The sequence below is a fragment of the Leucoraja erinacea genome, chromosome 28, assembly GCF_028641065.1.
Source record: "Leucoraja erinacea ecotype New England chromosome 28, Leri_hhj_1, whole genome shotgun sequence".
Classification (NCBI taxonomy): domain Eukaryota; kingdom Metazoa; phylum Chordata; class Chondrichthyes; order Rajiformes; family Rajidae; genus Leucoraja; species Leucoraja erinaceus.
The window spans coordinates 29,193,004-29,208,778 of NC_073404.1; the positions used below are offsets into that span (position 1 = coordinate 29,193,004).

At 43.7% G+C, this 15,775-nt stretch overlaps 1 protein-coding gene across 2 annotated transcripts in view; it reads left to right on the top strand.

The window, feature by feature from the left end:
• The window catches only part of LOC129710853 (LIM/homeobox protein Lhx1-like), a 15,274-nt gene extending 1,699 nt beyond the window's left edge, over positions 1-13,575 (top strand). The window contains exons 2-5 of one of the 2 annotated variants that reach the window (XM_055658135.1): positions 2,796-3,019; positions 3,788-4,065; positions 6,430-6,595; positions 12,892-13,575. In XM_055658135.1, coding sequence (XP_055514110.1) covers positions 2,796-3,019; positions 3,788-4,065; positions 6,430-6,595; positions 12,892-13,286 — 1,063 coding nt within the window. In that variant the 3' untranslated portion in view covers positions 13,287-13,575. The remainder of the gene's footprint in view (positions 1-2,795; positions 3,020-3,787; positions 4,066-6,429; positions 6,596-12,891) is intronic. The other variant, XM_055658136.1, reaches the window with a different exon arrangement.
• Positions 13,576-15,775: the final 2,200 nt, after the last annotated feature.

A 15,775-nucleotide genomic window follows, 5' to 3' on the forward strand; every position in this document is an offset into this window, starting at 1 on the left:
CCTATTTCCTTCGCTCCATAGATGCTGCTGCGCCCGCTGAGTTTCTCCAGCTTTTTTTTTGTCTACCTTCGATTTTCCAGCATCTGCAGTTACCCTTTTAGACATTTCTATCAAACTTTTAGTTTGACTTTTATCCACAATCTGGCGGCGAGCAAATGCGAGCGCTGCTGCTCGAATTGCCGAGGAACTGAATTAGCTTTTGGAGTCAAAGGTGGAATAGATGTCCCCCGCATAGGTGTTTTAATGTGGGCGAAATCAGACCCTCCTGGAAGGGAATGTTCTCATACAGCTTCAACTCTAAGGAGGAGAAACCTGCCACCCATTCCATCCTCTCCAAAGATGCTGCCTGTCCCGCTGAATTACCCCAGGGTGCAAAAAATGCTGGAGAAACTCAGCGAGTGCAGCAGCATCTACGGAGCGAAGGAAATAGGCAACGTTTAAGGAAATAGGCAACGTTTCGGGCCGAAACCCAAAGGGTTTCGTCCCGAAACGTTGCCTATTTCCTTCGCTCCATACATGCTGCTGCACCCGCTGAGTTTCTCCAGCATTTTTGTCTACCTTCGATTTGCCAGCATCTGCAGTTCCTTCTTAAACACTGAGTTACTCCAGCATTTTTGTGTCTATATCCTCAGGAGAAACCTGCTCCGGTTTTGGGGATATTTTTTTTTTGCCGGAGGCGATTTCAAGGGTAAATATCGCCTCCCTTCAGTCCACCGCCCACTGGTTTAGTTTCATTCGTCAACCCAGAAAATGGTTTGCAATACCGATTACTTGAAAGCAAAGATCGGAAGGAACTGCAGATGCCGGTTTACGCCGAAGAGAGAGACACACAAAAAAACACTGGAGTAACTCAGCGGGACAGGCAGCACCTCTGGAGAGAAGGAATGGGTGACGTTTCGGGTCGAGCCCCTTCTTCAGACAAGAGCCTGAAACAATATTATTATTATTATTATTTATCATTGCCAGCCGGTCCCGCCGAGTTACCAGCCGGTCCCGCCGAGTTGAGTCTACCTTTCTCGAAAGTATTATTTAGATTCAAGTTTGTAGTAGCTAACGTGATAGGGAAATATCCTTTACCTATTGCATATGTCCCGGAACGATTGTCCCAGCCACCTCCATCGTCACTATTAATGAATGGTTTAACGTCAAGTTTGGAGACCTTTCCAAACAGGCCCTTCTGGAGAAACAAAAAAACACCCCCTCCTCCTCTTGTAATCACACGCCATCATTTGAACATGCCGTCACCTGTAAATGACGTAGCATTTAATAATCCAATGGATTTTACATCCCAACACGAAAATCAGATTTAAAATGTGTTTTTGTATTTGTGTGTCCATGTGGATGTTATTTTGAACTATCTGCCGCACGCTATCCCTTCAATACAAACCCTTTTCCCGTTTACAGCATTTGTCCCTTTTCCACGAATAAAAACGAAGTAGCCTTTTCCTTCTGGGGGGGAAAACATAGGGCAAAGTTGCAAAGAGTTGAAATATTCCAGATCACCTGTTAAACAATTTCGTCCAAGACCAAGAGGTACACTCAAACTAAACGGTATACCCAAATATTTCAGGATGGAAATAGCAACGTGGATTTATTTCCAGGCAAGCATTTTCTCTACATGCCCAAATCGATATAGGCAAAGTTAGCCCTTGGCTGGCCACACAAGTGTATTCATTTGCCCCACCAAGTTCCCAAAATACAAACACAATTATTTTTGGTGTAACCGGTAATGTCTAAAACTTTTTTTTTTACATCAATTGCCATTAATGTGTTTTTTTTGTGTTTGTTTTCTCTAAATGCTGGTGCATTGAATTGAAGTGCAGGCCAAGCATCGGCTCGCTTGGTCGACGCGAATAAGAAGGGAAACCGGCCGCTCTTTGCGGGAAGCACGTTCCTAACTGAGCGTGACCCTGTCGGTTCGATTCAGCGTGAAGCGCTCAGCACAGCACACATTATCTGTCAGTACACAAAAATTGCTGGAGAAACTCAGCGGGTGCAGCAGCATCTATGGAGCGAAGGAAATAGGCAACGTTTAAGGAAATAGGCAACGTTTAAGGAAATAGGCAACGTTTAAGGAAATAGGCAACGTGTAAGGAAATAGGCAACGTTTCCGGGGTTTCGGCCCGAAACGTTGCCTATTTCCTTCGCTCCATAGATGCTGCTGCACCCGCTGAGTTTCTCCAGCATTTTTGTCCACCTTCGATTTTCCAGCATCTGCAGTTCCTTCTTAAACACATTATCCGTCGCTTTTTTGTCCAGTTTGCTGACAGGGGTCTCTCATAAATTGTTTGCGCTCATTTCCAGCCGATTTTCCAAACTGTTAACTGATCACTGATCAATCCGTCACAAGCCGGTCGCGATTTAGCCTGATCTACGTTGCCAATGTGATAGTCGGCGCTTCTACTCCTCTCTCTGCGCCCCCCTCCCTCCATGCCTTGGAAGAGTAGTGTCAGATTCACACCTTATATACCCTTCCACGTCTCAGTGTCTCCCTCTCCCCTGACTCTCAGCTCTGAAGAAGGGTCTCCACCCGAGGCATCACCAATTCTTTCTATCCAGAGATGCTGCCTGTCCCGCTGAGTGAGTGAGTGAGTGAGTGAGTGAGTGAGTGAGTGAGTGAGTGAGTGAGTGAGTGAGTGAGTGAGTGAGTGAATAACTCCAGCATTTGTATGTCCAGCACATGATTGTAAATTGATTCCATGCAGCCAGCTACAAATGTCGTAAACAAATAAAAAACATTTTTTATAAAACTCTCTCATGCCACTTTTTCCTGATTTTTATTTCCCACCCCACAGTCGCTTTGGCACAAAGTGTGCCGGCTGCTATCAAGGAATCTCTCCGAGCGATTTGGTGAGGAGGGCCAGGAATAAAGTATTTCACCTGAACTGTTTCACTTGTATGATATGCAACAAACAACTTTCCACCGGGGAAGAACTCTACATCATCGACGAAAACAAATTTGTTTGCAAAGACGATTTTGTAAACAGCAATAATTCGAAAGAGAACGGCTCGCTGTCAGGTAAAGGCCGAATCCCATTCCTTATTCACACGCCTTTAATTATTGATGCTTAATAGCGACCTGCAACTCTTAACTCTAATATGTTGATCGATAAGGTATGGCTTTACCATCATCGCGCCTCGCTCGCATCTTGAAACAAATCGAGTGCTTTACACAATATAATTTATCGGTATTACATGAAGAGTCGGTGATTTGCATTGTACATACAATTTGATTTCGACTACACCGCGCTATGTTTTAAAGACCCATCTCGCCCTCCTAATGCCGCCTCGGGTCTATTGTAGCTGCCTTTTTCCTGCCGCTGGTAATTTAAGCGTCTTTTACTGATTTATGCATTGTGGAGTGTTTTATTTTAAAGTCGTTTTCACGCCACTTTGTCTTGAGCCATTGTACCATTTCATTCCGGATTAAATATCTCAACTTTTATTTTTGTTTGCCACGCTATGTTATATTGGCATTTACATTTTAATATGACTACGATGTGCCAAGGATACGCTTTGGGGAAGATTAATTCGAGACAGACAGATAACGTATCATTTATAACCTGGGCGTTGGTGAATATTTATCATTTATAACCTGGGCGTTGGTGAATATTTATCATTTATAACCTATGCGTTGGTGAATTTTTCATTTTCAACGCATCGAATGGGGACACAGCCGCGCTCTAACGGGGGGCAGTTCGTCAATTATTAATACAATTCTCGGTAATTATCATTTTAGAACCTATTTACACATTCTTCATCTCGCCTCATTTGATGTTTTGTGCAGTCACGGCATGTAGTGATCAAAGCTTATCGCCGGATTCTCAAGATCACTTACAAGATGACACAAAAGATTCAGAGAGCGCCACTGTTTCAGATAAAGAGACGGCCAACACCGAGGGCGAGGAGCAGAACCTGGGGGCCAAGCGCCGCGGCCCACGCACCACCATCAAAGCTAAACAGTTGGAAACTCTCAAAGCGGCTTTCGCCGCCACCCCCAAGCCCACCAGGCACATCCGAGAGCAACTGGCGCAAGAAACCGGGCTGAACATGAGGGTTATCCAGGTAGGGGCCAAGTCTCGCCACGGGTTCAACATTGAGGCGGTGGGGCCGCGGCGAGGAGAGGTGTACGGAATTTAGTGAATGTTGTGGAACCTACTAGGTTCGATAGAGGTTTTAAACTGAACCGTGCTTCCCGGAGACGTAGGTTTTTTTTTAAAACTGGGGAATGATGTCAAGTATGTTTGAATCGCGGTGTCCGTCCAAACGCGACAAGCGGGGAAGAGGTCGAGCTGAAATCAATGATTAAGCAGGCTGTTCCCCGGACAACACTGAACCCTCCCAGCCGCTTCTTGTACCAAAAAGAGATATGCTGACACTGTTGGGTGTACTGTTTTAAGAAGGAACTGCAGATGCTGGAAAATCGAAGGTAGACAAAAAGTCTATCCGAGGTATACAAAAGTGCTGGAGAAACTCAGCGGGTGCAGCAGCATCAATGGAGCGAAGGGAAATAGGCAACGTTTCGGGACGAAACCCTTCGGGTTTCGGCCCGAAACGTTACCTATTTCCTTCACTAAGTTGCCTATTTCCTTCGCTCCATAGATGCTGCTGCACCCGCTGAGTTTCTCCAGCACTTTTGTCCACCTCGGATAGACTGTGACTGGCAAACATATCCGCAGAGGTGCCATGGAGACGGGACAGGAAGAAGTCCTCTTAAGTCAGTTAAAATGTGATAGAAATTAGCGAGAGACAACCTGCATGGTTTGCTCTCGAGGGGTCAAGACGGGGTCCAAGTAAATAACGTGGCCGGGTGCAGTTCAGATGTGGCCGGGCCAGCTGAGTTACTGGAAAATCGAAGGTAGACAGAACTGCTGGAGAAACTCAGCGGGTGCAGCAGCATCTATGGAGCGAAGGGAAATAGGCAACGTTTCGGGCCGAAACCCTTCGGGCAGGGGGAAGCGGACGGCGATGCCCGAGGTAAACGTGGGACAATTGGGGTACAACAGACCTCCACACACACACACACACACAGAAGAGGGGTCCCCACCCGAAACGTCACCCGTCCCTTTTCTCCAGAGATGCTGCCTGGCCCGCTGAGTTACTCCAACACTTTGTGTCTTATCTTTGGTGTATACCAGCATCTGCGGATTTTTTATTTCTACGTTTCCACGCAGAATTAAATCGGTTGTATTTTAAGTTATCTTACAGAGCGTATTCCAGTCCCCGAGCTAAACATAAACTCGGCGATCTGTGGAGGGAAAGATAGATACAAAAAAGCTGGAGTAACTCAGCGGGTCAGGCAGCATCCCTGGGGGGAATGGAGGGGACAATATTTGGGGTTGGTACCCTTTCTTCCGACTGGCCCACCATACAGTGCGCTCACCTCCTGCTCTTTGTAGGGGGGAGGGGATGGAAGCAACTGAAGGAGAAGGGCGATTTTCGACTCAATGGGGAAACTAATGCCAGGCAAGGGCAGCAAAATGGAAACATTGTCCTCCACTCGCTCCAAATGTGGAATAACTATAGAATTGTGAAGTGGGTTGCCCAAAGGATAAGGCCGTCACTCTGGTGACCCGGGTTAAGTAAAGAGCACTTTATCCCCAGGCCAGTGACAATAATCACAATAATCTTACAGAGCAACGCTTCACCTGTCTTACAAAGCATGTTATACTCGTGGTTTCTTGTTTCCTATTTCATGTCGTTTCTACATAAATAATTCCAAATAATCCTTTCACTTTTCAAAGTGATATTGCCGCTGCTAACTGCTCGCTTTTGTAAATGAAAATCTGAAACTTAAAATGGGAACAATTATCACTATTGCTAGTTTTAAAACCTCAATTGACGAAAAACGTTGACACATTATTTGTATTCATTTTAAGAGTCACTTCCTGTCTCGGATAGTTACTTTCCCACAAGATATGCCAACCTGGCCATTATGTCACCACATATCCTGACTCTGCGAATAAATGAATGTTATAAGAAATAATTTACAATTCAACTTCAAAAATATATTCAACTTGCTGAATGGTGGCGTAAGTGTCAGGGGTGGGGGAATGAATGGTGCAAATGCCTTTTGATGTTTAATTCTGGGATAGCCTTCTCGCTTTCTTTCATCTCATGAAAAGCCTGGTGTAAACCTCGGCGATAATAGTGACATAAACCAGCACCTGCAGTTCCTTGTTATTACATTATAGACATTAGCGACCTGCCTTTCAAGGGTGCGTTGAGATTAATGCCAAAGCACGTAGTTACAGCCAACCTTCTTAAAAAAAAACTGCTTCGGGCTTGTCTTAATTCTAAACTCTGGGATTGGAAGGCTAGTGTGTGTGTGTGTGTTTTTTTTTAAACGCTGTGAGTGTGGTTTTAATATTAACCCGGGATTGTTGGAATAAAAAAGGGTTTCTCGTGGCTGCTTCCTCTGTGCCCCAGGTTTGGTTCCAGAACAGAAGATCCAAAGAGAGGAGGATGAAACAGCTGAGCGCTTTAGGTGCCCGCAGACACGCGTTTTTCCGCAGCCCCAGACGGATGCGCCCCTTAGGAGATCGTCTCGACGGAGCCGACATGATGGGGAACGGCCCTTTCAATTACTACGGGGGTAAGTCTCAATTCATTCCTGTTAAATACTCCCCGGGATGTGCTTAAAAACTGATTACTTATTTAATGAGAAAGGCGCTGCAAATTCAGTTTTACAGTCGTCATTGATGGGCGATTGAAATACTGTATTGAAGTTAGCCATTTATTGACAATATTGACCTGTTCAATCACTGATTATAGGAAGGGACTCTCTGCGCTGTTTTAAGGCTAAAGTATATCTTTGCTTTCAACTATCCCCCCCGTCAATGTCTGATCAGTTGCATATAGGAGGGGGGGGGGGGGGGGGGGGGGTGGGGGGGGCAGCGAAGTCCTAGTAATGTCGACAGTAAACCGCTCGCCTCGCGTTTACAAAAAGACCCCGAATAAACTCACCATATGTCCCTATATGCAGACGCATTTACATCAAAATAGACCCAGAGAGCGGCAGAACGATGCACTCCTGTAAGATTCAGTTTACTAATGAAACAATAGTTCTGGAAAAATAGGTTTGAAGGGTTCCTGCTTTCCTATTAAAACGAGACAGTGTGAAGTTGGTTGTGATTGTAGGTTTTATTCTCCAATAGATTGGAGAGCACATTTAAATTATATATGTGTAGGAAAAACTGCAGATTACATATTATATTAAATTATATATCAGCTGGTCTTTAACTCAATGGCTCTTTAATATATTTTATACGTGGTGCATATATATAATGTTTATATGTGTTATTGGTTATATATTTATTTACACACATACACATATATATAACTATATATAACAATATATAACAATATATATATATTGTTTATTTATGTGTGTATATATATGTGTGACCAATATATATATATATTTGCTTTCAACTATATGATTATATATATATATATATATATCACGCATCTATATACACACACATATATATATATATATATATATGACTTTTTATAGTGTACGTGTATTGAAACGTACACTATATAATAATGATTTAACATAAATATTTAGTATTTTTTGTAACGCGGAACAAATGTTTTAAGTACTTACGTTTTATTTATAATAATTCATGATAAAATGCTTACCTGAAGCAACTGTTCCAATTATAATGCCGCGTCCATTTAGAACTGTACACGGCTAGAAAAGGGCCTGGAATTGGTTGCATCTGAATTATTTTATTGACACTATATTTAGAAGTAGACTGAGGTGTTATTATTTGCCGAGACGTGATAAAGGCCCATCCGGTGTAAACTTAGCTGGGCCAACATTTGCCAAGTGTGCTGTTGACGGGACTGGCGAGGTTTCCAACCTATTGTAAACAGCAGACTCGCTGTTGTTGGGACCATGGAGCAAACAGCTTAGGAGGGGATGGGGTTAATGAACATGGCGTGAATATCCAGCATAAGTAGAAGGCCGGTGACAAAACCAAGCGGCGAACCAGGCGAAAATATTGCAAACACATTGCTTTAACCCACCCAAATTAAAAAATCGTTCATCTTTTTTTTTAAAAGCCTCAGATTTGGATTTTTACATTAATTTCACCAGAATTATGGGAATGCTTATTATTTTTGAAGAACGCCACGCTCCATGCATGTAAATACTGCTTCCCATATTCAGCATTGGCAGGGTGAATATTGTCACTGACATTGGATTGTCCAGGGCTCCTACACTTGTCACCCAAGTTCCTCAAATTAGAAAAGATTTTGAATAAAGGTGTTTTACACACGGCGATAATCGAGCCAACTGGCCACATTTCCCACTGTTCCAACTCACTTTGAAACTGAAAATTTGAAATTGTAATGACTTCTGGCATGACCACACTTTAAGTCTCCAATAATTCTTACTGGCTGGTTTCATAGAGTGGCAGCAATATTTTCACCCAGTCTTTTAGCTCAGCCGAAGCGGGCAGCATAATGCACGCACAACCGCTCCATTTCATTGACCTATGTAAATGAGCGTGTATTCAGGCTGAATTGCTCAGAATTAATGGAATGGAGGGGGTCGCAGCTGAAAACCAAAACAAAAAATATATATTGTAACAAGCAGATCAGATGAATTTCGGGAGTACTTGTCAGAAGGGTTTAACTGAGCGCTTAATTCTGAACTTTTAACTTTGAAACAAAGTGGGCCGTATTAAGACTTGGGAGGTGGAATTGAGGTTGGTAAATAGAGCAGTTTTTTTTTTAATGCCAGGATTTAAACATTAAGCGAAATGACATGTGGAGTATTTAGGCGGTAGGCTTGTTTCTGAACACTTTAATTGAACAGGCTGGGCTCGGAATATGAAAGTGGGTTTTTTTTATATGGGGAGGAGGCAATATTTTTCAATGTATGTTTCTGCCACGGCGGCCTGTTGTTTTGTAGGATGCTTTAATGTAACTAGTTGAGTGCTGGGTTTTGTGTGTGTGTGTGTGAGAGAGAGAACTCTTGCGTTTGTATGCGACGAGTGAGCATTATTCAAAAAAAAAGCGGGGGGTCCCGCTGCGCCCGGCCTTCTGTGTGATCAGGATTAATAACACGGAGTTGTATTCCAAGCGCTTGTTTACATTCACATCTGCTTCAGTGTCACTTACAGAAATGAAATCTTCAGAGAGAGAAATATATAGATATATATTTTTAAATAGACGTCATTGTGTTTTACAAATGGGTCGGACATTAGAACACCCCCCCCCCCCCCCCCCCCCCCCCCCGCGAATTCAGGGTGATTCTGATCGACCACGTTCAGGGAAGCTGGGATTTTAAGTTTTAAGTTGTAAGCGAAAAGCGGGAAATAATAAAAGGCGCCACGGTGGCGCAGAAGGCAGAGTCCCGGGTTCGATCCTCACTTCCGGTGCTGTATGTGTGGAGTTCGCACGTCCTCCCCGTGACCCCGTGGGTTTCCTCCGGGTCCTCCGATTTCAATAGACAACAGGCAATAGGTGCAGGAGTAGGCCATTCGGCCCTTCGAGCCAGCACCGCCATTCAATGTGATCATGGCTGATCATCCCCAATCAGTACCCCGTTCCTGCCTTCTCCCCATATCCCCTGACTCCGCTATCTTTAAGAGCCATATCTAGCTCTCTCTTGAAAGTATCCAGAGAACCGGCCTCCACCGCCCTCTGAGGCAGAGAATTCCACAGACTCACCACTCTCTGTGAGAAAAAGTTTCCTCGTCTCCGTTCTAAATGGCCTACCCCTTATTCTTAAACTGTGGCCCCTGGTTCTGGACTCCCTGGTTCTGGACTCCCCCAACATCGGGAACATGTTTCCTGCCTCTAGCGTGTCCAACCCCTTAATAATCTTATATGTTTCAATGAGATACCCTCTCACTCTTCTAAACTTTCCTCCCACATGTGGATTCTGTGGGCCGAATGGCCTGTCTCCGTGCTGTATGTCTAAACTAACTCCAAACTAAATTCAGTGTGCATCTTCCAGGGACAGTGAAAACGTTCTTAACGTGTAGGAACTAACGTAACTAAGCTGTGAAATTATTTAATATATGTTTCAGCTGTTAACAATTAAAACGTCTATAATTTTACATTTGAAAAGAAACTAGATTATTTTATGAAACTTCGCATATTACTGAGCATTTTTGAACAGGTAGGTAGGTCTTAATAACATAGTTAGGCCTCTATGTAGCAAATAGGACACGACGTGCTGGAGTAACTCAGCAGGTCAGGCAGCATCTGTGGAAAACATGGATAGGTGACGTTTCGGGTCGGGCCCTTCTTCAGAGTGTAAGCCTCTGTATGCATTGATCCCGATGTATTTCACAGTGGTACGCGATATAATGCAGGACTCTGGTTTCATGTTGACGGCAGAGTATTCAGAGGGGTTTACAAAGAATAGCAATTAAATGAAATACTTTGGGTATAAATGCGCATGTTTTGTTTCTTGGTTGAACCGACAAACCGAATCGTAAATCCTTCTCTGCATTACAAGCGGATCGAGTTTGGCGCATTTAAAGGGCAATAGTGTTGGCGCAACTTACCGGCGACACGGTGGCGCAGCTTGTAGAGTTGCTGCCTCAAAGCGCCTGAGACCCGGGTTCGATCCTGACCTCGGGCGCTGTCCGGCTGCTCCAGTTTCCCCCACAGTGTGCGAGCAGTCTGTGAGGTTAAATGGCTCCCAGTGTGTAGGGAGTGGGCGAGAAAGCGGAATAACATAACGGGTGAGGCGTGGACTAGTTGGGCCTCTTTCCATGCTGTATCTTTCAATCTTGCAATTAAAACACATTTCTATCCATGAACCGCTAAGCAAAAGCGGAAGGAGTCAAAGCATCATTGCTTTGTCCAAAAGCGTTGGCAACGCCAGGCATGGCCAAGTTAGACAATTCATACGTTGTTACTCGAGGCTTTAATAATGTAATTAATTGCGTTTCCGTTGTGATTTCTCTTGTCTCACGTTTTGCTTGTGATCAACGATATTATTAATATTCATCCAGAAATTTACCCGTTTACGGAATATATGACTTCTTAGTGAAACACGCGTCAATACGAAATCTGTGACCGCCAGCTCCATCTTCACGGATCTGTGGCAACTGCAGAGTCCTGTATAATGTGCGGGAAGGAACTGCAGATGCTGGTTTAAATCGAAGATAGATGCAAACTGCTGGAGTAACTCAGCGGGACAGGCAGCAGCATCTCTGGAGAGAAGGAATGGGCGATAATTCGGGTCGAGACCCTTCCTCAGTCTGAAGAAGGGTCTCAACCCGAAACGTCACCCATTCCTTCTCTCCAGAGACGCTGCTGCCTGTCCCGCTGAGTTGCTCCAGCAGTTTGCATCTATCTTCGAGTCCTGTATTGTTTTTATGTACCAACGTGAAATAAATCGTGATCAAAGCTCACAGAGTCCTAACAAATTTAATAACCCCATTCTGCACAATAAAACCAGCATCCGCAGTTCCTTCTTACCCAATAGGCCAGCGAGGTCATTGATGGAAGGTAGACAAAAATGCTGGAAAAACTCAGCGGGTGCAGCAGCATCTATGGAGCGAAGGAAATAGGCAACGTTTCGGGCCGAAACCCTTCTTCAGACGGTCATTGATGGAGTTTAGCTCAGTTTAGTTTAGTTTATTGTCACGTGTACCGAGGTACAGTGAAAAGCTTTTGTTGCGTGCTAACCAGTCAGCGGAAAGACAATACATGATTACAGTCGAGCCATTTACATTGTACAGATACATGATAAGGGAATAACGTTTAGTGCAAGGTAAAGCCAGCAAAGTCCGATCAAAGATAGTCCGAGGGCCACCAATGAGGTAGATGGTGATGCAGGACTGCTCTCGAGTTGTGCTAGGGTGATTCAGTTGCCAGATAATTATTTTAGGAAATTTATTTTTAATGTAAAATTATAGATGGTTTAATTGTTGGCAGCTAAACACGTGTATTAAAGTTCTTCACGGCTGCGCACAATAGGCGTGTAAGAAACGTGTCTTAGATTTCTCCACACGCCTGGAAACCACACGATAGATGTAAGATGTTCTCATGTTGCACTTTAGGTTCCGGTTTATTATTGTCGCGTGTACCAATGTACACTGAAGCGCCCTGTTTTGCATCTAATCACATCGGACAATATCATCAATAAATGTAATCAAAGCCAAAGTCAAGTACAATGGATAGAGCAACGGGGAACAGACAGAGTGCAGAATGAATGTGCCGCAAGGAACTGCAGATGCTGGTTTACACCGAAGGTAGACGCAAAATCCTGGAGCAACTCAGTGGGTTAGGTGCCGTCTCTGGAGAGAAGGGATAGGTGGTGTTTCGGGTCGAGACCCTTCTTCAGACTGAGAGTCAGGGGAGAGGGGAACCAGAGGCAGTTTACCTCTAGTTTCTTTGTTCCCCTCTCCCCGACTCTCAGTCTGAAGAAGGCTCTCGACCCGAAACGTCACCTATCCCTTCTCTCCAGAGATGCTGCCTGACCCGCTGAGTTACTCCAGCATTTTTGTGTCTGTCCAGAATGCAGAATATAGTTCTCAGCATTGTAGCGCATCAGTTCCAGAGACAAAGTCCAATGCCTGCAATTAGGTAGAGGTGAATCGGACAGTACCCTAGCTTATGGAAGGACCGTTCAGGAGCCTGACATATGTCCTTCTGTGCATAGTCTGTCCTGATATATTTCATTGGTGAAGATAAGTCTGAAGAAGGCTCTCGACCCGAAACGTCACCCATTCCTTCTCTCCAGAGATGCTGCCTGTCCCGCTGAGTTTCTCCAGCATTGTGTGTCTATCTTCGGAGTAAACCAGCATCTGCAGTTCCTTCTTACAAATGTGATATGTGTCTGCACAGATTATCAGACTGGCTGTAACTTGAAACCGCAGTGTGTAAAAATTCCACTTTTGTTTTATTCCACAGATTACCAGACTGAATATTATGGCCCTGGCAGCAACTACGACTTCTTTCCTCAAGGACCACCTTCCTCTCAAGCTCAGACTCCAATAGATCTGGGGTTTGTGCCCTCTTCCGGGCCTGGGGCGACCCCACTCGGCGGGCTGGAGCATCCACTGCCCGGGCACCACCCGAGCAACCTCTCTGGCCCCGGAGACGGGCAGCGGTTCACCGACATGATCTCTCACTCGCACGGGGACTCGCCCAGCCCGGAGCCGGGTTTGACAGGACCGTCAATGCACACGATGTCGGCGGATGTCTTCGGCCCGGGTCCCAGCCCGTCCTTCTCACTCACCAATGGGGGGTACGCCAACCATTTGTCACATCCACCTCCAGAAATGAACGAGGCTGCTGTTTGGTAACGGATGAAAATGGACAGCGCGTCTCCCGTCTCTCTATCTCTCTCTGTATCTGCGCTCTGTCCCACCCCAAAGACTATTCGCCCGCTGCCCGACCCGCTAAGCAAGGATGATGCCAAGATCATCAACAAAATTGGACATCCGCACATTAAAAACACTAAAACACTAAAACAAACCTCGACATTTAAACAAAATTGCAAATACCACAAACCAGAAGAAAATTGCAACGACTTAGTGGAGCAAAGAAGATTTTTTTTTGTACGGGACAGCATTGTGAGCGGAGATCTTTTTTTTTTTTAAAAAATCCAAAAAAGGACACGTTTCAGAAAAAGACAAAGGCGTTCGGGAGCCTTCAAGATTTCACCAACTATTCTACCTACACGAAGCTGAACAACAAAAAAGGAGCTCATATATAAACTGAAAGAGTCTACTGTTTACGTACTATATTTAAATTCAGGAGTTTAATGTTTTAGTAAAAGCATTTTAAAACCTCTTGATCTGATTTGAACAAACGGACATCACTTAGTTTTTGTTTTCCAAGTTTCCTCACTGGAGTTGTGGTTCAAGGCTCCAGTTTGTACAAAGTGATTTTTGTTTTGTTCTTTTTTTGTTTTGTTTTTGCGTATGTTTACAAAAGTGGAGAAACAAACTAGAAAGGTGCCAAATAGATAAGTCATAGCACAGTTCCTCTCGGCTCACCGGGGCCGTCCACTGGAGAAATTGTTCAGAAAGGGAGTGTTAAAAAATAAACTTTCTGCTCATTTTTAGCTCTCTCATAGAAATCATTCATATTGTTAATAATGCTCATATAGATTCATACAGGATTTTATTTTTGTGTCTTACCGAAACGAAAGGTCAAATATTTAAACAATTTTACTACATGGTCAAATATGCAGTTGATAGCTGCTAAGTTTTTTTTTCTTTATACAGTATAGAATTCCTCATGATATCAATCTTTTGTCATAACAATAGACCTGAGCTTTTGTGACCTCCGTTGCATATTAGACCATTCACTGTATAAATGAGAAAAACATGTTGAATAAAATTTGTGACTTTTTAATAAAAAAAACAAATTGATGTGTTAATGTCTTTAAAGGCCAATATTCTAGGTTGCACTAAAAATGCCTTGATCATTTTCATATCTCTATCCGTTTTCTTTCAAAGTAGTAGTACCTCTTTTACTGAACTAACCAGTCCAAAATTATAATTTTTAAAAAATATACTTTTATTTTTATCTATCTTCGATTTTCCAGCATCTGCAGTTCCTTCTTAAACACTTTACAATATCTCTAGTTGGCAGTGAAATTAACGTTTACTTCTAAATGGTAGGTTACTTGAATTAAATAAGTTCATGTTCATGAGTGATAGGAGCAGGATTAGGCCATTCGGCCCATCAAGTCTTCCCCGCCATTCAATCACGACTGATCCATCTTTCCCTCTCAGTCCCATTCTCCTGCCTTCTCTCCCCCATAACCCCTGACACCCTTACCGATCAAGAATCTGCCAATCTCTGCCTTAAAATACTCATTGACTAAATAAATGAAAATTTAAAATTCAGCTAAAATATTTCCTGTCAACAAGGTAAATATATAAATTCGCACCCCATCACATGATATGTTTTTAATGAACCTACTGTTAACTATTGCAATGGCATCGCGTTGATGGAATCACATTGAATATATACAGCGTCAAATAGTAACATTTTAAGGAAGGTTGTTTAACTGTTACTTAAATACATTGCCTGATGATTTACAATTTGTGGTCTTGCTTCTAAAGTTAAGAAGTAATATTTGCATAAACCTGTTGGCGTATGTGTTGGTTTAGCGTTGTAGAAATGCTGTGCCATTTCATGCAAATGGTTTTAAAAGTAATGACCTTGTACTATTTTGATTGGAGAACAAGGAAAATCGTGATTGGTAGACCTGCCTTTTTACTGTGGCAATTTGCAAGAATTCACGATAAACGATAGCGGTACTGTGGGAGAAGTGTTTTCCCCCCCCCCCCCCCCCCCCCCCCCCCCCCCCCCCCCCCAAAATAAAAGGGCGCGCAAATATATAAATCCATCCGAGGAACATCCAATTTTCATTCAAAGTAAACCATCCATTTTCAAGTTCTTAGTTGACGTTTAACCACTGAAGAACCATTTAACGTTCTTCCAGGTAACATCTGCGGGACGATGTATCTAAATTTGGGATATGATTTAAAATACACGTGGTCACAAGGAACTGCAGATGCTGCAATCTTGAGCAAAAACACGAAGTGCTGGAGGACCTCAGCGGGTCAGGCAGGAATGGGTAGCCCCCACTCATCTTGACTGAAGGAGGGGCAACACCCCCAAAAATCGCCTGTCCGTCCCCTCCATCGACGCTGCCCGAAGCTCCGAGTTACTCCAACACTCTTGTGCTGTTTCTATAATCCGTAAAATATATCGTTAATATACCCTTAAAAACAAGAATTCGGAATCCACAACCTCCAAACCTACCAGAAATCGA